Here is a 20,753-nt window from a genome sequence, read left to right as displayed (position 1 = left end):
TCGTTGGTAAGTTATCGTTCATCTTTTGTTTTCATTGTGACACTTTTTTGCCTGTACTATATATATATATATATATATATATATATATATATATATATATATATATATATATATATATATGTGTATATCACGAAAATAAACACGTGATTAAGAATGTGACAATGTCAAACCACGAAGGAAAAATGAAACAGGAAATTTCCTTAAGTACTTTCGTATATTAAATACATCTTCAGAAGGTCCAACCTTCTGAAGATGTATTTAATATACGAAAGTACTTAAGGAAATTTCTTGTTTCATTTTTCCTTCGTGGTCTGACATTGTCATATATATATATATATATATATATATATATATATATATATATATATATATATATATATATATATATATATATATATATATATATATAATATAAAATCCAGAGGAATCTCTTGTACTGGGATTGCATAAATACTGTAATATACTTTAGAAAATTAACTGCCTTTAAATCCTGTCTGAAATGTGTAAAGCAAGTCAAAAAGTAAGCATTTTAAGATCCGTATTACCAACTCGTAGCAAAACGTAAACAAACTTGGCTCTACAGATTAATTTGTGGGGTTAACAGGGATTAGTGGAAGCTGTCGCTCTACGCTTAGTTGACGCTGGTTGGTGATTACTTGGCTACTCTGTTAATATCCGGCCTCACCCCACTAACTTGTGTCTTGTTAGGCAAACTTGAGAGCAGGGGCAGAGAGGGAGGCTACGGAGTCTGTGTCGGGGGGGGGGGTATATTGTGAGTGTATGTGTCGGGGGAGTATAGTGGTATATTGTGAGTGTGTGTCGGGGGAGTATAGTGGTATATTGTGAGTGTGTGTCGGGGGAGTATAGTGGTATATTGTGAGTGTGTGTCGGGGGAGTATAGTGGTATATTGTGAGTGTGTGTCGGGGGAGTATAGTGGTATATTGTGAGTGTGTGTCGGGGAAGTATAGTGGTATATTGTGAGTGCGTGTGTCGGGGGAGTATAGTGGTATATTGTGAGTGTGTGTCGGGGAGTATAGTGGTATATTGAGGGTTGTTGAGCCTATATGAAGTATTGATGAACTATGGGGGGGCGGGGGCGGGAGTGCTTGTGAAGGTAATGCTTAAGGTATGATGAGGCATTTTTGTTTGCATATATATATATATATATATATATATATATATATATATATATATATATATATATATATATATATATATATATATATATATGAATTTGTATTTTTAATATAATGATGTATTTTAATGTATTATATAATTTGTATTTTTGTTTATCGTCTAATGCTAGATATATGCAAATTACGATTACTCCCTCATGATCGTAGGCTCCTACAGTACCTCTACTGGGTCCACAGCTTCTCCCTCTCTGTAGATTCCCTCCCTCCCTCCCTCCCTTCGGCCACACTACCTGTTCCCTCCCTACCTCTCTCCCTCCCTCAGGCCACACTACCGTCGTTGGTAGTGTGCCCTCCCTCCCTCCCTGAGGCGTCACTAACTGCCCCTTCCCTCAGGCGTCACTAACTGCCCCTTCCCTCAGACCTCACTAACTGCCTCTTCCCTCAGACCTCACTAACTGCCCCCTTCCCTCAGACCTCACTAACTGCCCCCTTCCCTCAGACCTCACTAACTGCCCCCTTCCCTCAGACCTCACTAACTGCCCCCTTCCCTCAGACCTCACTAACTGCCCCTTCCCTCAGACCTCACTAACTGCCCCCTTCCCTCAGACCTCACTAACTGCCCCCTTCCCTCAGACCTCACTAACTGCCCCCTTCCCTCAGACCTCACTAACTGCCCCTTCCCTCAGACCTCACTAACTGCCCCCTTCCCTCAGACCTCACTAACTGCCCCCTTCCCTCAGACCTCACTAACTGCCCCCTTCCCTCAGACCTCACTAACTGCCCCCTTCCCTCAGACCTCACTAACTGCCCCCTTCCCTCAGACCTCACTAACTGCCCCCTTCCCTCAGACCTCACTAACTGCCCCCTTCCCTCAGACCTCACTAACTGCCCCCTTCCCTCAGACCTCACTAACTGCCCCCTTCCCTCAGACCTCACTAACTGCCCCCTTCCCTCAGACCTCACTAACTGCCCTCTTCCCTCCGGCAGGGTTCCTCAACACCAACGAGAACCCATACCTGCGCTCCATCACCAACTACGGCCTCATGGACCAGACGGCGGCGCTCCACTGGGTCAAGGAGAACATCGCCGAGTTCGGCGGCGACCCCGAGAACGTCACCATCTTCGGCCACGGCACCGGGGCCGCCTGCATCAACTTCCTCATGACCTCCAAAGCCGTGCCCAAGAGTAAGTTGGCGGTGGTTCTTGTTACCCAGGTGGTCAAGTAATATTGTCCTGTGTATTATATAATATTGCCATCCAGTACGATGTTGCATTTGGTTAGTACTTGGCATGTTACTGTTAGGTGTGATTACTAAGTTAGATTTACCAAAGAAAAATGACGTATTAAAATGTATTTTCAGTAAGAAAAACATTGTACAAGGTGAAATTGGTTCATTTTGAAGTTTTGCCTAAAACGCATTATATATATATATATATATATATATATATATATATATATATATATATATATATATATATATATATATATATATATATATATATATATATATATATATATATATATATATATATTATAATTAGGCCAAAATTTTCCGAAGCACCCTTACCACCAGATGAATCCACTTACACTCCAGACTGAGCTTCCTTGAGTCAATGGACTCACCAGACAGAGCGCCTCGGGGCGCCGTGTATTAAGCCAGATACAAAAATGCTAAACAATGCCAGTAAATAATGTTGCTTAAATGAGAGCGTCTCTTTGTGAAGGGTGGTGGAGGGAGGACGAGAGCCCCTCTGACCCTCCAGCACCGCCACGCTCCCTTCCCACACTTCATCTTAAGCCTTACCTTACTTCCCAACAGCACCACCTGCTGAGAGGTTTTCAACCTGGTCCCCAAATATTGCTTTGTGACGAGGGGGAAGACAGTTGAAGGTGGGTGCCCAAGGGGTCCACCGTGCCCGGGGCATGGTCCTGGTGAGTGTGGGTGTCGAAGTGTAGAGTGCCCCGGGGCATGGTCCTGGTCAGTGTGGGTGTCGCAGTGTAGAGTGCCCCGGGGCATGGTCCTGGTTAGTGTGGGTGTCGAAGTGTAGAGTGCCCCGGGGCATGGTCCTGGTTAGTGTGGGTGTCGAAGTGTAGAGTGCCCGGGGCATGGTCCTGGTTAGTGTAGGTGTCGAAGTGTAGAGTGCCCGGGGCATGGTCCTGGTTAGTGTGGGTGTCGAAGTGTAGAGTGCCCGGGGCATGGTCCTGGTCAGTGTGGGTGTCGAAGTGCAGAGTGCCCCGGGGCATGGTCCTGGTCAGTGTGGGTGTCGCAGTATAGAGTGCCCCGGGGCATGGTCCTGGTTAGTGTGGGTGTCGAAGTGTAGAGTGCCCGGGGCATGGTCCTGGTGAGTGTGGGTGTCGAAGTGTAGAGTGCCCGGGGCATGGTCCTGGTGAGTGTGGGTGTCGAAGTGTAGAGTGCCCCGGGGCATGGTCCTGGTTAGTGTGGGTGTCGCAGTGTAGAGTGCCCCGGGGCATGGTCCTGGTTAGTGTGGGTGTCGAAGTGTAGAGTGCCCGGGGCATGGTCCTGGTTAGTGTGGGTGTCGAAGTGTAGAGTGCCCGGGGCATGGTCCTGGATAGTGTGGGTGTCGAAGTGTAGAGTGCCCCGGGGACATGGTCCTGGTGAGTGTGGGTGTCGAAGTGTAGAGTGCCCCGGGGCATGGTCCTGGTTAGTGTGGGTGTCGAAGTGTAGAGTGCCCGGGGCATGGTCCTGGTTAGTGTGGGTGTCGAAGTGTAGAGTGCCCGGGGCATGGTCCTGGTTAGTGTGGGTGTCGAAGTGTAGAGTGCCCCGGGGCATGGTCCTGGTCAGTGTGGGTGTCGAAGTGTAGAGTACCCCGGGGCATGGTCCTGGTTAGTGTGGGTGTCGAAGTGTAGAGTGCCCCGGGGCATGGTCCTGGTCAGAGTGGGTGTCGAAGTGTAGAGTTCCCGGGGCATGGTCCTGGTCAGAGTGGGTGTCGAAGTGTAGAGTGCCCCGGGGACATGGTCCTGGTCAGTGTGGGTGTCGAAGTGTAGAGTGCCCCGGGGCATGGTCCTGGTTAGTGTGGGTGTCGAAGTGTAGAGTGCCCCGGGGCATGGTCCTGGTCAGAGTGGGTGTCGAAGTGTAGAGTGCCCCGGGGACATGGTCCTGGTCAGTGTGGGTGTCGAAGTGTAGAGTGCCCCGGGGCATGGTCCTGGTTAGTGTGGGTGTCGAAGTGTAGAGTGCCCGGGGCATGGTCCTGGTTAGTGTGGGTGTCGAAGTGTAGAGTGCCCGGGGCATGGTCCTGGTCAGTGTGGGTGTCGAAGCGTTGAGTGCCCCGGGGCATGGTCCTGGTCAGTGTGGGTGTCGAAGCGTTGAGTGCCCCGGGGCATGGTCCTGGTCAGAGTGGGTGTCGAAGTGTAGAGTGCCCCGGGGCATGGTCCTGGTCAGTGTGGGTGTCGAAGTGTAGAGTGCCCCGGGGCATGGTCCTGGTTAGTGTGGGTGTCGAAGTGTAGAGTGCCCGGGGCATGGTCCTGGTCAGTGTGGGTGTCGAAGTGTAGAGTGCCCCGGGGCATGGTCCTGGTTAGTGTGGGTGTCGAAGTGTAGAGTGCCCCGGGGCATGGTCCTGGTCAGTGTGGGTGTCGAAGTGTAGAGTGCCCCGGGGCATGGTCCTGGTCAGTGTGGGTGTCGAAGCGTTGAGTGCCCCGGGGCATGGTCCTGGTCAGTGTGGGTGTCGAAGTGTAGAGTGCCCCGGGGCATGGTCCTGGTCAGTGTGGGTGTCGAAGTGTAGAGTGCCCCGGGGCATGGTCCTGGTTAGTGTGGGTGTCGAAGTGTAGAGTGCCCCGGGGCATGGTCCTGGTCAGTGTGGGTGTCGAAGTGTAGAGTGCCCCGGGGCATGGTCCTGGTTAGTGTGGGTGTCGAAGTGTAGAGTGCCCCGGGGCATGGTCCTGGTTAGTGTGGGTGTCGAAGTGTAGAGTGCCCCGGGGCATGGTCCTGGTCAGTGTGGGTGTCGCAGTGCCCGGGGCATGGTCTTGGTCAGAGTGGGTGTCGAAGTGTAGAGTGCCCCGGGGCATGGTCCTGGTTAGTGTGAGTGTCAAAGTGTAGAGTGCCCCGGGGCATGGTCCTGGTCAGTGTGAGTGTCAAAGTGTAGAGTGCCCCGGGGCAGGGTCCTGGTCAGTGTGAGTGTCAAAGTGTAGAGTGCCCTGGGGCATGGTCCTGGTTAGTGTGAGTGTCAAAGTGTAGAGTGCCCGGGGCATGGTCCTGGTCAGTGTGAGTGTCAAAGTGTAGAGTGCCCCGGGGCATGGTCCTGGTCAGAGTGGGTGTCAAAGTGTAGAGTGCCCCGGGGCATGGTCCTGGTCAGTGTGGGTGTCAAAGTGTAGAGTGCCCGGGGGCATGGTCCTGGTCAGTGTGAGTGTCAAAGTGTAGAGTGCCCGGGGGCATGGTCCTGGTCAGTGTGAGTGTCAAAGTGTAGAGTGCCCGGGGCCACCATTCCGCCATACTTATATTTTACATAAATTTTTATGCTAATGAAAATTTTCAATTACTTTAATTAACGAAGCCGAAGGTATCCTGACCTAATTCTGTGAATTGTCTCTATTAAAGAGGACGTTGGCGACGTATATAACGTTTGCTATGATCAGCAGTCGGTAAATGTGTGAAAATATTTCTTCACTTCCGTGAAAAAATAAGACCGGGATGTCTTTGAGCATCTCAACGTCCTGCTGATGTCAAACTCAAATCTTATGAACTAAAGAAAGCTAGATAAATCATCACCAAATATTACATACTGTATAGATATTCTGTTGCCAGAGAGTGATTAGGAAAGTTCATCAATCATTTTAATGGATAAGTCATTTTTCAACCAATTTCACGTCATTGGCAGGTACTGTCCACATCCATGTCCTAATCTGCTACGATCTATGTTCTTATCCTAATCTGCTGTGGTCTGTGTCCTTGACTTAGTCCACTACAGTGTTTCACTAAATAATACAAAAAAATGCTCATATATGATGATGCTTCTCTCTCCCTTCGTCACGGCCAGGTCCCCGCCTCTTCCATCGAGCCATCCTGATGAGCGGCTCGTCGCTGGCTCCCTGGGCCCTGGTGAGGGACCCCATGAAGTACACGCACCAGCTGGCCAAAGTGCTCAACTGCTCTCACACGCCCCTCGGAGACGAGCTTAAAAGGTGTCTGAGGACCAAGAGCTGGCACTCCATCGTCAAGGCCCAGGTCGAGGTAAGCAGCTACTACTGAAGGCAACGGAAGGTCACCTGGAGGATCTACGATGTAGGAGTCATTGCCTCTCAACACTACTATTATACGCTAGTTATGACTTAATTTTACACAATTTTCTTGGAACCAACTTTGGGCTTAGTTTCAACAGTGCAGGAAGTGCTGAGTGGGGCAAACACTGTCTTAACTTAGAATAATGGTGCATAATATATATATATATATATATATATATATATATATATATATATATATATATATATATATATATATATATATATATATATATATATATATATATATATATATTATTTATTTGTCAGCGCTCACAACTATAGCCTCAGGGCTCATAACTATATCCCCAGGGCTCATAACAATAGCTCTAGGGTTCACAACAATAGCCCCAGGGGGCGCAAAACAATAGCACCAGGGATCTCAACAACAGCCCCCGGGAGCTCACAACAGTAGCCTCAGGGAGCTCACAACAATAGCCCCATGGGACTTACAGCAATAGCCCCAGGGGGCTCACAACAATAGCCCCAGGGGGGGTTCACAACAATAGCCCCCGGGCTCACAACAATAGCCCCAGGATCTCACAACAATAGCCCCCGGGCTCACAACAATAGCCCCAGGGGGTTCACAACAATAGCCCCAGGAGCTCACAACAATAACCCCAGGGGACTCACAACAATAGCCCCAGGGGACTCACAACAATAGCCTATTTATCACGTTAGTTCTCCTTGTTTCCAACGATAGGTCAGACTTGGGTGCTAGCATATCATTTTATTTTTCATTGTGATTTTATTCACGGACGTGTTTGCCAGACCAGCCATTACTCCAACTTAGCTCCTTGTTATACCAGTAAATACAAAATAATTATCATATTATTTTAAATGATAACGGAAGTTTAATCCCGGTCCGTATTGCTGTTGCGGTGAACATTATTAATCATTAATATATTCTACCGTATTTTTCCCCTAATGGGTCTTCTTTCTGCTCCACGTAAATGCCTTTCATCCCCATGAAAACGGGAACAGGACTTAACAATGGTTCAAATATCAACAGAACAATAACGGTAAAAGCAATGTGAAACGGGAGGATAAATGTGTGTATGTTGTAGTCAACAATAGATGCAGCTTATCAAAACAAAACAGAAACGAAGCTAACAAAACAAGACCAATTTATAAACAACTGGGCAAATGATGATTCATGGAACTGAGGTCATGGAGCATAATTCAGGTCCATGAAATGCTCGGGAAGCTTGGCCAAGCCATTCGTATTTCAGCATGAAGATTTATGCTCATATCTTGGAGAGGAAAAAGCCTTGTGGAAGGGAGGAATGGATAAGAGAAGTCTGAAAGAATGGAGTTGGAGGCTGGCTGGTATGTGTCCTAGCAGAGTTACGACCACACTCTCACTGACCCAGCACACTGTTTGTGTTGAGTTACGACCACACTCTCACTGACCCAGCACACTGTTTGTGTTGGACAGACGTTAATCTGTGTGTGTGTGTGGGTATGTGTTTCTGTATGTAGGATGGATTAGCATTTTATAAGCACTGCAATCACCTTCTGTGGTTGACTGTTCAATAAAACTCTGAACTATATGTTTAACAGCTCTCTGTCCCTGTCCATGGAGGACAGGGCTGGTATCATGGTATCATATTGAGGTATCATGGTTGATACCTAGGGCTGAGGTGGACAAAGAAACCGAAGGCAAGTTACAGCCAGGGTATCAACCAATTTAAGACTAACGTTAACTAATAGCCAAACGGGAATGCAACAGCCTCGTGGAAATACTTAAATTCTACCCAATTACCAAGATGGTCTTAAACATAGCATGATAGTTACAATCAAGAAAAGCAAATCTTCCCTAGTACTCGGCAGCCTCAGTACTATCATATCTAATCCACTAGCTTTCAGTGACTAATCTCTAACCGCTCTGATAACCTGAGCGCGTTTCAGGCCTTAGATATGCAGGACTAGAAGTGGCTAGACAGGCAGTTCACGGGCTGTCTAAATGATCCAGAATATTCGACTGTATTCACCATGCACAACCTTCGTGTGTATGTGGCAGGAAACACGGGTCTGAAGGGGACACTCCTAACTATAACCAATCGTAACAAGGTCTTTCAAAGGTCAAATTTGTTATGAAGGAGTTAGAGCAAAGATTAACCCCAGTGAGCCCTGACTACAGCCAGAGGTGACAAGGGTGGACGGCAAACTATTTAGTGGTGTCAAAATAGATCATCATATAACATCAAGACTCTATCTTGACGGGCTCTATCATATAACATCAAGACTCTATCTTGACGGGCTCTATCATATAACATCAAGACTCTATCTTGACGGGCTCTATCATATAACGTCAAGACCTCCACTGTAACCAAAACGAGAACTCTGTTGTGGACGACCATCAAATGATTAAAAATGTAACTATTCCACCTAGAATGAAACACAAGTGAAATAAAAATGTGTGCTAGTGCTAGTGAGGATGAGTGTGCTTGCACCAGACAGATATGAGATGTTCTCTCTATATTGTTACTAGGGATGTGGAACCTATTGATAGTCAAGAATTTTCTTCTAAATGCACTTGAACTCGGGCCAATACACAGTTTAATTCAAATACAGAACTTTAAGAAAAGGAAAACTTCTACGCAAGCTAATTTCAGTGATTTCTCTCACAAAAAACACTAACCTTCTCATACCTCTATGAAGAAAAAGCAGAAACTTATGGAAAATAAATCACAGTAAATAAAAAGATGAATAAATGTCAGTGGCCCATCACCGCCGACTGGGGGCAGAAAAGCGAGTTAATACATAACATTACAAAACGAGTTGCACTTGCAATAGCCTTTGCAAAGGCTAACCTGTTCAGTGGAGATTACTCTTCCTGACACGTGCTGTCTGGTGATAGATGGTCTGTCACAAAGAATGTTTCTCAGCAAGTTTGCACGCATCATGAACTTGGGTGTATTGGCCAACAAATTTCTGGTCTAACCATATATTATTATATAACCTCCAGTATTGGAGGTGAGCGCTGCGCCGGGCCCCATCAGAGGACTGACTTCTTGCAGAGTCCACTAACATGGCAGATGTAGCACGCTTCCTGTTAGATCCTGGTCAAGCAGACTATACACTTGAAGTTCCCGCGGGGATGACAGAGATAAAGTCGAAGTTGAGACATGTATCATCATCTAGGGACCCATGATGGGCAAATCCACATGGGCCGTGACGAGGATTCGAACCTACGTCCGAGAGCATTCCAGACGCTGCCTTAATCGACTGAGCTACGACATGGTATAAGAATTGCAACCAGAAATTCTACTGAATTTCTTGTTGCAATTCAGAAATTCTACTGAATTTCTTCTCTGAAGTAGAATTTCTGGTTGAAATTCTTATGCCATGTCGTAGCTCAGTCGATTAAGGCAGCGTCTCGGATGCTCTCAGACGTAGGTTCGAATCCTCGTCACGGCCCTTGTGGATTTGTTCATTTGATGCATCACGCTATTGTGATTTGTGTGTGTCATGATGGGCACTTTGTACTGCATTACCTGTACACCAGTACAATATTACATTAGCACGTCATATTGATGGTGTTATTCTTTGTTAATATCTGCAAAATAAATTGCACAAAATTTATGCAGATGCATGAAATCGTGCCTTGGCTTTGCTTTACCTGCGCTGGTCTCTGAGGAGCTCCTCCGTGTAATGACTCGGGGCCGTGTACAACACGAGAAGTACTCGACAAGTGTTCAACATTCTGTTCTCTAGAGTTGCCACAACGTCACAGGAATGATGAACTAAATTGCCCGAACTTAACCTATCCGAGGACCAACGAATAGAAAACGCAGCAGTCCGTTAATTTTTCGAGCCGCTTTGATTTATAGTAAATCATATTCTGGCCGTTTGGGGGGTTTATACGTCAAAATGCGATGTACCGTTTGGAGAGTACAGACACCTCTTGTAAGGTCTTAGGCAAGGACAGCTGAGAATCAACAACATGGGGTGACGTACAGTGGGGTGCACGTGCTGTACAGTGACGTACAGTGAAGTGCACGTGTTGTACAGTGAGGTGGACGTGTTGTACAGTGAAGTGCACGTGTTGTACAGTGAGGTGGACGTGTTGTACAGTGACGTACAGTGAGGTGTACGAATAGTACACTGACGTACAGTGAGGTGTACAGTGACGTACAGTGAGGTGTACAGTGACGTACAGTGAGGTGTACAGTGACGTACAGTGAGGTGTGCGTGTTGTACAGTGATGCTGGGACTGGTGCAACATAACACCTTCATTTGTTAATGTAAATGAGTCTCGCCGGAAGCACAACCATTACGACTGTACAGCACTTGGACGGGGTCAGGATATATGGGATGGGACGTGGGGGGGGGGGGGGGAAGGGGGAAGGAATGGTACGCAACCACTTGGGCTCGATGGTAGAGCGACAGTCTCGCTTCATGCAGGTCGACGTTTAATTCCCGACCGTCCAAGTGGTTGGGCACCATTCCTTGCAGAATTGTGCTTCAACACTTAATGGTGGTGACTCTGCGATGGGGCAGCATACTCAAGAACTGGTCTCACGTAGGTGGTGTATAGGGATCTGAAGGCCTCCTTATTTAGGTTCCTGAATGCTGTTCTGATGGTCGCCAGTATATGGGATGTTACTGATATCCCACTCACGTTTGTCCCCAGAGTTAGAAAGGGAGGTTGTTCACCTTGCATTATGTACCGAACTGCTCGTCTCCTGTCACTTCTTGCCATTCTTATCACCTTGCACTTTCTAATATTGATATCCAGTAACCATTTCTCGGATCAACTCTAGAGCTGACCAACCACATTGGTCACTAGCATAGGTGAGAAATAGGATGGATCCCAGCACAGATCCTTGAGGAACACTGCCTATTATCCTACACTGTCAAGTGTTTACTAAACATAAAACACTCTCAGTATTTACAAAGTTAAAATGTAAATGTTACCTATATAACAGCCAATTTAGAAGATAGGACAAACAAAACAAGTCGCCATTATAGCATTAGTCAGTCTAATATATATAATCAAATTCCATTACAGAAATTTAGATCATATTGATTACCATCTCCTCAAGGCGACCGCCTGCCGTAATCAAGTAAAAATTAAGATACATTACTTATCCATCACACGAGATTAAATTTATCGATAAATAAGTACAGCCTTAGGAAGACACTCTTGAGTGCGAGGGGAGAAAGACTTGAGTGCGAGGGGAGAGACACTTGAGAGCGAGGTAAGACACACTTGAGTGCGAGGAAGACTCACTCTCCCCCCCCCCCCCCCCCTCTCTCTCTCTCTCTCTCTCTCTCTCTCTCTCTCTCTCTCTCTCTCTCTCTCTCTCTCTCTCTCTCTCTCTCTCTCTCTCTCTCTCTCTCTCTCTCTCTCTCTCTCTCTCTCTCTCTCTCTCTCTCTCTCTCTCTCTCTCTCTCTCTCTCTCTCTCTCTCTCTCTCTCTCTCTCTCTCTCTCTCTCTCTCTCTCTCTCTCTCTCTCTCTCTCTCTCTCTCTCTCTCTCTCTCTCTCTCTCTCTCTCTCTCTCTCTCTCTCTCTCTCTCTCTCTCTCTCTCTCTCTCTCTCTCTCTCTCTCTCTCTCTCTCTCTCTCTCTCTCTCTCTCTCTCTCTCTCTCTCTCTCTCTCTCTCTCTCTCTCTCTCTCTCTCTCTCTCTCTCTCTCTCTCTCTCTCTCTCTCTCTCTCTCTCTCTCTCTCTCTCTCTCTCTCTCTCTCTCTCTCTCTCTCTCTCTCTCTCTCTCTCTCTCTCTCTCTCTCTCTCTCTCTCTCTCTCTCTCTCTCTCTCTCTCTCTCTCTCTCTCTCTCTCTCTCTCTCTCTCTCTCTCTCTCTCTCTCTCTCTCTCTCTCTCTCTCTCTCTCTCTCTCTCTCTCTCTCTCTCTCTCTCTCTCTCTCTCTCTCTCTCTCTCTCTCTCTCTCTCTCTCTCTCTCTCTCTCTCTCTCTCTCTCTCTCTCTCTCTCTCTCTCTCTCTCTCTCTCTCTCTCTCTCTCTCTCTCTCTCTCTCTCTCTCTCCCAGTACCTTGGAACTAATTATTGTTTTTAATATGCTTTCCGGAACATTGTGCTCATGCCCTACATGGGGGGGGATGGAGCATTGAAGTCTTGCTGTGAGCATCATCCACCTGTGAGTAATGCTGGCGTAGGCATCCTGGTATGACAGTCCCTGGAGTACTGCAGGCGGGTATGACAGTCCCTGGAGTACTGCAGGCGGGTATGACAGTCCCGGGAGTACTGCAGGCGGGTATGACAGTCCCGGGAGTACTGCAGGCGGGTATGACAGTCCCGGGAGTACTGCAGGCGGGTATGACAGTCCCGGGAGTACTGCAGGCGGATATGACAGTCCCGGGAGTACTGCAGGCGGATATGACAGTCCCGGGAGTACTGCAGGCGGGTATGACAGTCCCTGGAGTACTGCAGGCGGATATGACAGTCCCGGGAGTACTGCAGGCGGGTATGACAGTCCCGGGAGTACTGCAGGCGGGTATGACAGTCCCTGGAGTACTGCAGGCGGATATGACAGTCCCGGGAGTACTGCAGGCGGGTATGACAGTCCCGGGAGTACTGCAGGCGGGTATGACAGTCCCGGGAGTACTGCAGGCGGGTATGACAGTCCCGGGAGTACTGCAGGCGGGTATGACAGTCCCGGGAGTACTGCAGGCGGGTATGACAGTCCCGGGAGTACTGCAGGCGGGTATGACAGTCCCTGGAGTACTGCAGGCGGGTATGACAGTCCCGGGAGTACTGCAGGCGGGTATGACAGTCCCGGGAGTACTGCAGGCGGGTATGACAGTCCCTGGAGTACTGCAGGCGGGTATGACAGTCCCGGGAGTACTGCAGGCGGGTATGACAGTCCCGGGAGTACTGCAGGCGGGTATGACAGTCCCTGGAGTACTGCAGGCGGGTATGACAGTCCCGGGAGTACTGCAGGCGGGTATGACAGTCCCGGGAGTACTGCAGGCGGGTATGACAGTCCCGGGAGTACTGCAGGCGGGTATGACAGTCCCGGGAGTACTGCAGGCGGGTATGACAGTCCCTGGAGTACTGCAGGCGGGTATGACAGTCCCGGGAGTACTGCAGGCGGGTATGACAGTCCCGGGAGTACTGCAGGCGGGTATGACAGTCCCGGGAGTACTGCAGGCGGGTATGACAGTCCCTGGAGTACTGCAGGCGGGTATGACAGTCCCTGGAGTACTGCAGGCGGGTATGACAGTCCCGGGAGTACTGCAGGCGGGTATGACAGTCCCGGGAGTACTGCAGGCGGGTATGACAGTCCCGGGAGTACTGCAGGCGGGTATGACAGTCCCTGGAGTACTGCAGGCGGGTATGACAGTCCCGGGAGTACTGCAGGCGGGTATGACAGTCCCGGGAGTACTGCAGGCGGGTATGACAGTCCCTGGAGTACTGCAGGCGGGTATGACAGTCCCGGGAGTACTGCAGGCGGGTATGACAGTCCCGGGAGTACTGCAGGCGGGTATGACAGTCCCGGGAGTACTGCAGGCGGGTATGACAGTCCCGGGAGTACTGCAGGCGGGTATGACAGTCCCTGGAGTACTGCAGGCGGGTATGACAGTCCCGGGAGTACTGCAGGCGGGTATGACAGTCCCTGGAGTACTGCAGGCGGGTATGACAGTCCCTGGAGTACTGCAGGCGGGTATGACAGTCCCGGGAGTACTGCAGGCGGGTATGACAGTCCCGGGAGTACTGCAGGCGGGTATGACAGTCCCTGGAGTACTGCAGGCGGGTATGACAGTCCCTGGAGTACTGCAGGCGGGTATGACAGTCCCTGGAGTACTGCAGGCTGGTATGACAGTCCCGGGAGTACTGCAGGCGGGAGTGACAGTCACTAGCAGCAGGTATGTAGGGATAGAATGCAAGTACAATAGCAAGCATGATGATAGCAAGACTGGCATTACAAGACATCTCAAAACAGTGTATTGGCAACAGACATGACGGGCACACTGTCATTTAGACAGGAGGATGGCAGGAGGATTATAGCACACGTGCAGGGATGGCAGGCACTGCACCAACACGTGCAGGGATGGCAGGCACTGCACCAACACGTGCAGGGATGGCAGACACTGTACCAACACGTGCAGGGATGGCAGACACTGTACCAACACGTGCAGGGATGGCAGGCACTGTACCAACACGTGCAGGGATGGCAGGCACTGCACCAACACGTGCAGGGATGGCAGACACTGTACCAACACGTGCAGGGATGGCAGGCACTGTACCAACACGTGCAGGGATGGCAGGCACTGTACCAACACGTGCAGGGATGGCAGGCACTGTACCAACACGTGCAGAGATGGCAGACACTGTACCAACACGTGCAGGGATGGCAGGCACTGTACCAACACGTGCAGGGATGGCAGACACTGTACCAACACGTGCAGGGATGGCAGACACTGTACCAACACGTGCAGGGATGGCAGGCACTGTACCAACACGTGCAGGGATGGCAGACACTGTACCAACACGTGCAGAGATGGCAGACACTGTACCAACACGTGCAGGGATGGCAGACACTGTACCAACACGTGCAGGGATGGCAGACACTGTACCAACACGTGCAGTGATGGCAGGCACTGTACCAACACGTGCAGGGATGGCAGACACTGTACCAACACGTGCAGGGATGGCAGACACTGTACCAACACGTGCAGTGATGGCAGGCACTGTATCAACACGTGCAGGGATGGCAGACACTGTACCAACACGTGCAGGGATGGCAGACACTGTACCAACACGTGCAGGGATGGCAGGCACTGTATCAACATAAAGGTGAAGGCGAACCAGAAGCCCTGAAAATGTTGTTGAATGACAACATCTTCAGGCAAAAGGATGCTGCTGCTTAGATTTTCTCAACTAGCTCCTTAAGTTCCGTAGTTACCACTGAGGCTAGCAGATCACTCTTATGTAAACACGCGAGATTCCACGTCTGAACAACATTCAAGATCACTTCCAATCATTAAGATGCATACCAAACCAGACTTGTGAGTGTGACGACATGAACGGCCAAAGAGGCAACACATTCATCAAATACATGGACACAAATACCTCATACAAAACTCCCGCGGACGGATCACACAAAGAAAACATATTCGAACATATGAATGTTCGAACAGTCCCACACGCCCACACGGGAGAGGAACCCATCCTGGAGTCGGACAGAGATAAAGACATGGGTTTATATTTCAACGAAACTGTCATCAAAAGCCATTAAAATAGTAAAACAATTTGCTTGTGTTAGGTCCGTCCGTCCAACATACGGACGGACGGACGGCCTTTTTGGAATTTGTGAAGGGAAGCGTTTAGGATGTTACATATCACATACGTCAGATAATTTCTTGACTATTAAGCTCTGGGGCCAGATTCACGAAGAAGTTACGCAAACACATACGAACCTGTTCATCTTTTCTCAAGCTTTGGCGGCTTTGTTTACAATTATTAAACAGTTAATGAGCTCCAAAGCACCAGGAGGCTGTTTATAACAATAACAACAGTTGATTGGCAAGTTTTCAGGCTTGTAAACTGCTTAATAAAGGTAACCAAAGCCATCAAAGATTGAGGAAAGATGTACACATTCGTAAGTACTTGCGTAACTGCTTCGTGAATCTGGCCCCTGGTTTCAAGTCCGCATCACTTTAAACCCACCAGTAAGCTAGAAAGCGTCCTGAAGTGTTCCCCACTCTAGTCCCAGGGTTCAGAGGTGTGAGTTACGAGGCTGTCGGATCTAATTCAGTGAATTCCGACTTAAAACATCGCCTGTCGTATTTTCATTTGGATTTATTGCAGTTTGCTTCTTCTACCTTTAGTTCGTTCTATTTGTTTACCATTATGATGTAAAAAAAATTGTTTTCGAAAATCTTTTGATTCCTTTGTGTCTCTGGCTTCCAGCCATTGTCTCTTGCTTTATTAATATTGATCGTAAATGTTTGCTCTTTTCTCCACCCTTTCTCTTCCCCTATTGTATGTTTCATTGTGTCTCCTCGTTCATTTTTTCTTTAAGTGTCGTTAAGCCCAACTTCTATCCAAACCCCAGCCACTGTAATTGTAGGACGAGTTTCATTGCAAACTTCTGTATCTTTTTGTGCATTTTCATATGGAGGAGGGGGGGGGGGAGATGGGTTCAACGACGGGAGCTGCATGCTCCATGATTGGTCTGACGTAGGTCTTGTATTGTGTTCTTAATGGCTCTTTGTTTAGGTTCCTGATTGTTGTTTTAATTTTATCCCAGTTTAAAGAATGTTACGGATGTTTAATTATGTGTGTGCTGATGGCATGAATATACAGTTATTACTCTTGAAGAATGTCAAGAATTTTAGAGTAACGTAACTATGTATACATATGTATACTTGTCCAGCAGCTTCATCCAGGTGTCTGCTGGAAAACGAGAATTCAGCAGGCCTGGCTAACGCTAATTTTGTCCCCACTGTATTTACAATACTGTACCCAAGCCAAAACTAACTATAATTTGGATTGTGAAGTTAAAGGTGTCTTTCTTTAATGATGTCAGTGAGGTAGTTACCTTTCATTGGTTAGCATCTTGTTGATCGCCTCTTTACGATCTACTGGATTGAATTCCAGTTGCCATATCTGCACCCAGGCTGTCTTCTTGGACTCTGTAGTCTTTATCGGTTCAGACTCTTCCCATACTTTTTGCAACTATAGACAATGGCTGTGTGTGTATATATGTAAGTATTGTGTGTGTATATATATATATATATATATATATATATATATATATATATATATATATATATATATATATATATATATATATATATATATATATGTCGTACCTAGTAGCCAGAACTCACTTCTCAGCCTACTATTCAAGGCCCGATTTGCCTAATAAGCCAAGTTTTCCTGAAGTAATATATTTACTATAATTTTTTTCTTATGAAATGATAAAGCAACCCTTTTCACTATGTATGAGGTCAATTTTTTTTATTGGAGTTAAAATTAACGTAGATAAATGACCGAACCTAACCAACCCTACCTAACCTAACCTAACCTATATATATAGGTAAGGTTAGGTTAGGTAGCCAAAAAAAGCTAGGTTAGGTTAGGTTAGGTAGGTTAGGTAGACGAAAAAACATTGATTCATGAAAACTTGGCTTATTAGGCAAATCGGGCCTTGCATAGTAGGCTGAGAAGTGAGTTCTGGCTACTAGGTACGACATATATATATATATAAATATATATATATATATATATATGTCGTACCTAATAGCCAGAACGCACTTCTCAGCCTACTATTCAAGGCCCGATTTGCCTAATAAGCCAAGTTTTCATGAATTAATGTTTTTTCGTCTACCTAACCTACCTAACCTAACCTAACCTAGCTTTTTTTGGCTACCTAACCTAACCTTACCTATAAATATAGGTTAGGTTATGTTAGGTAGGGTTGGTTAGGTTCGGTCATATATCTACGTTAATTTTAACTCCAATAAAAAAAAATTGACCTCATACATAGAGAAAAGGGTAGCTTTATCATTTCATAAGAAAAAAATTATAGTAAATATATTAATTCAGGAAAACTTGGCTTATTAGGCAAATCGGGCCTTGAATAGTAGGCTGAGAAGTGAGTTCTGGCTACTAGGTACGACATATATATATATATATATATATATATATATATATATATATATATATATATATATAAATATATATATATATATATATATATATATATATATATATATATATATATATATATATATGTCGTACCTAGTAGCCAGAACTCACTTCTCAGCCTACTATGCAAGGCCAAATTTGCCTAGTAAGCCAAGTTTTCATGAATTAATTGTTTTTCGACTACCTAACCTACCTAACCTAACCTAACCTAACTTTTTCGGCTACCTAACCAAACCTAACCTATAAAGATAGGTTAGGTTAGGTTAGGTAGGGTTGGTTAGGTTCAGTCATATATCTACGTTAATTTTAACTCCAATAAAAAAAAATTGACCTCATACATAATGAAATGGGTAGCTTTATCATTTCATAAGAAAAAAATTAGAAAAAATATATTAATTCAGGAAAACTTGGCTTATTAGGCAAATCGGGCCTTGAATAGTAGGCCAAAAAGTGAGTTCTGGCTACTAGGTACGACATATATATATATATATATATATGTCGTACCTAATAGCAAGAACGCACTTCTCAGCCTACTATTCAAGGCCCGATTTGCCTAATAAGCCAAGTTTTCATGAATTAATGTTTTTTCGTCTACCTAACCTACCTAACCTAACCTAACCTAGCTTTTTTTGGCTACCTAACCTAACCTTACCTATAAATATAGGTTAGGTTAGGTTAGGTAGGGTTGGTTAGGTTCGGTCATATATCTACGTTAATTTTAACTCCAATAAAAAAAAATTGACCTCATACATAGAGAAAAGGGTTGCTTTATCATTTCATAAGAAAAAAAATATAGTAAATATATTAATTCAGGAAAACTTGGCTTATTAGGCAAATCGGGCCTTGAATAGTAGGCTGAGAAGTGAGTTCTGGCTACTAGGTACGACATATATATATATATATATATATATATATATATATATATATATATATATATATATATATATATATATATATATATATATATATATATATATGTCGTACCTAGTAGCCAGAACTCACTTCTCAGCCTACTATTCAAGGCCCGATTTGCCTAATAAGCCAAGTTTTCCTGAATTAATATATTTACTATATTTTTTTTCTTATGAAATGATAAAGCAACCCTTTTCTCTATGTATGAGGTCAATTTTTTTTTATTGGAGTTAAAATTAACGTAGATATATGACCGAACCTAACCAACCCTACCTAACCTAACCTAACCTATATTTATAGGTAAGGTTAGGTTAGGTAGCCAAAAAAAGCTAGGTTAGGTTAGGTTAGGTAGGTTAGGTAGACGAAAAAACATTAATTCATGAAAACTTGGCTTATTAGGCAAATCGGGCCTTGAATAGTAGGCTGAGAAGTGCGTTCTGGCTATTAGGTACGACATATATATATATATATATATATATATATATATATATATATATATATATATATATATATATATATATATATGTCGTACCTAGTAGCCAGAACGCACTTCTCAGCCTACTATTCAGGGCCCGATTTGCCTAATAAGCCAAGTTTTCCTGAATTAATATATTTTCTCTAATTTTTTTCTTATGAAATGATAAAGCTACCCATTTCATTATGTATGAGGGCAATTTTTTTTTATTGGAGTTAAAATTAACGTAGATATATGACCAAACCTAACCAACCCTACCTAACCTAACCTAACCTATCTTTATAGGTTAGGTTAGGTTAGGTAGCCGAAAAAGTTAGGTTAGGTTAGGTTAGGTAGGTTAGGTAGTCGAAAAACAAATAATTCATGAAAACTTGGCTTATTAGGCAAATCGGGCCTTGCATAGTAGGCCGAGAAGAGCGTTCTGGCTACTAGGTACGACATATATATATATATATATATATATATATATATATATATATGTCGTACCTAGTAGCCAGAACTCACTTCTCAGCCTACTATTCAAGGCCCGATTTGCCTAGTAAGCCAAGTTTTCCTGAATTAATATATTTACTATAATTTTTTTCTTATGAAATGATAAAGCAACCCTTTTCTCTATGTATGAGGTCAATTTTATTTTATTGGAGTTAAAATTAACGTAGATATATGACCGAACCTAACCAACCCTACCTAACCTAACCTAACCTATATTTATAGGTAAGGTTAGGTTAGGTAGCCAAAAAAAGCTAGGTTAGGTTAGGTTAGGTAGGTTAGGTAGACGAAAAAACATTAATTCATGAAAACTTGGCTTATTAGGCAAATCGGGCCTTGAATAGTAGGCTGAGAAGTGCGTTCTGGCTATTAGGTACGACATATATATATATATATATATATAAATATATATATATATATATATATATATATATATATATACATATATATATATATATATATATATATACATATATATATATATATATATATATATAAATATATATATATATATATATATATATATATACATATATATATATATATATATATATATATATATATATATATATATATATATGTCGTACCTAGTAGCCAGAACGCACTTCTCAGCCTACTATGCAAGGCCCGATTTGCCTAATAAGCCAAGTTTTCCTGAAATAATATATTTTCTCTAATTTTTTTCTTATGAAATGATAAAGCTTCCCATTTCATTATGTATGAGGTCATTTTTTTTTATTTGAGTTAAAATTAACGTAGATATATGGCCGAACCTAACCAACCCTACCTAACCTAACCTAACCTATCTTTATAGGTTAGGTTAGGTTAGGTAGCAGAAAAAGTTAAGTTAGGTTAGGTTAGGTAGGTTAGGTAGTCGAAAAAC

At 45.0% G+C, this 20,753-nt stretch overlaps 1 protein-coding gene across 2 annotated transcripts in view; it reads left to right on the top strand.

The window, feature by feature from the left end:
- The window catches only part of LOC123757763 (neuroligin-3), an 80,069-nt gene that overhangs the window by 41,313 nt on the left and 18,003 nt on the right, over positions 1-20,753 (top strand). For both annotated transcript variants that reach the window (XM_069338801.1, XM_069338800.1), the window contains exons 2-3: positions 2,125-2,322; positions 6,130-6,323. In XM_069338801.1, coding sequence (XP_069194902.1) covers positions 2,181-2,322; positions 6,130-6,323 — 336 coding nt within the window. In that variant the 5' untranslated portion in view covers positions 2,125-2,180. The remainder of the gene's footprint in view (positions 1-2,124; positions 2,323-6,129; positions 6,324-20,753) is intronic.

Source organism: Procambarus clarkii, chromosome 40 (genome assembly GCF_040958095.1).
Source record: "Procambarus clarkii isolate CNS0578487 chromosome 40, FALCON_Pclarkii_2.0, whole genome shotgun sequence".
Lineage (NCBI taxonomy): Eukaryota > Metazoa > Arthropoda > Malacostraca > Decapoda > Cambaridae > Procambarus > Procambarus clarkii.
Note: the sequence above shows the minus strand (reverse complement) of the source record. Positions and strands in the feature narration are given on the sequence as shown.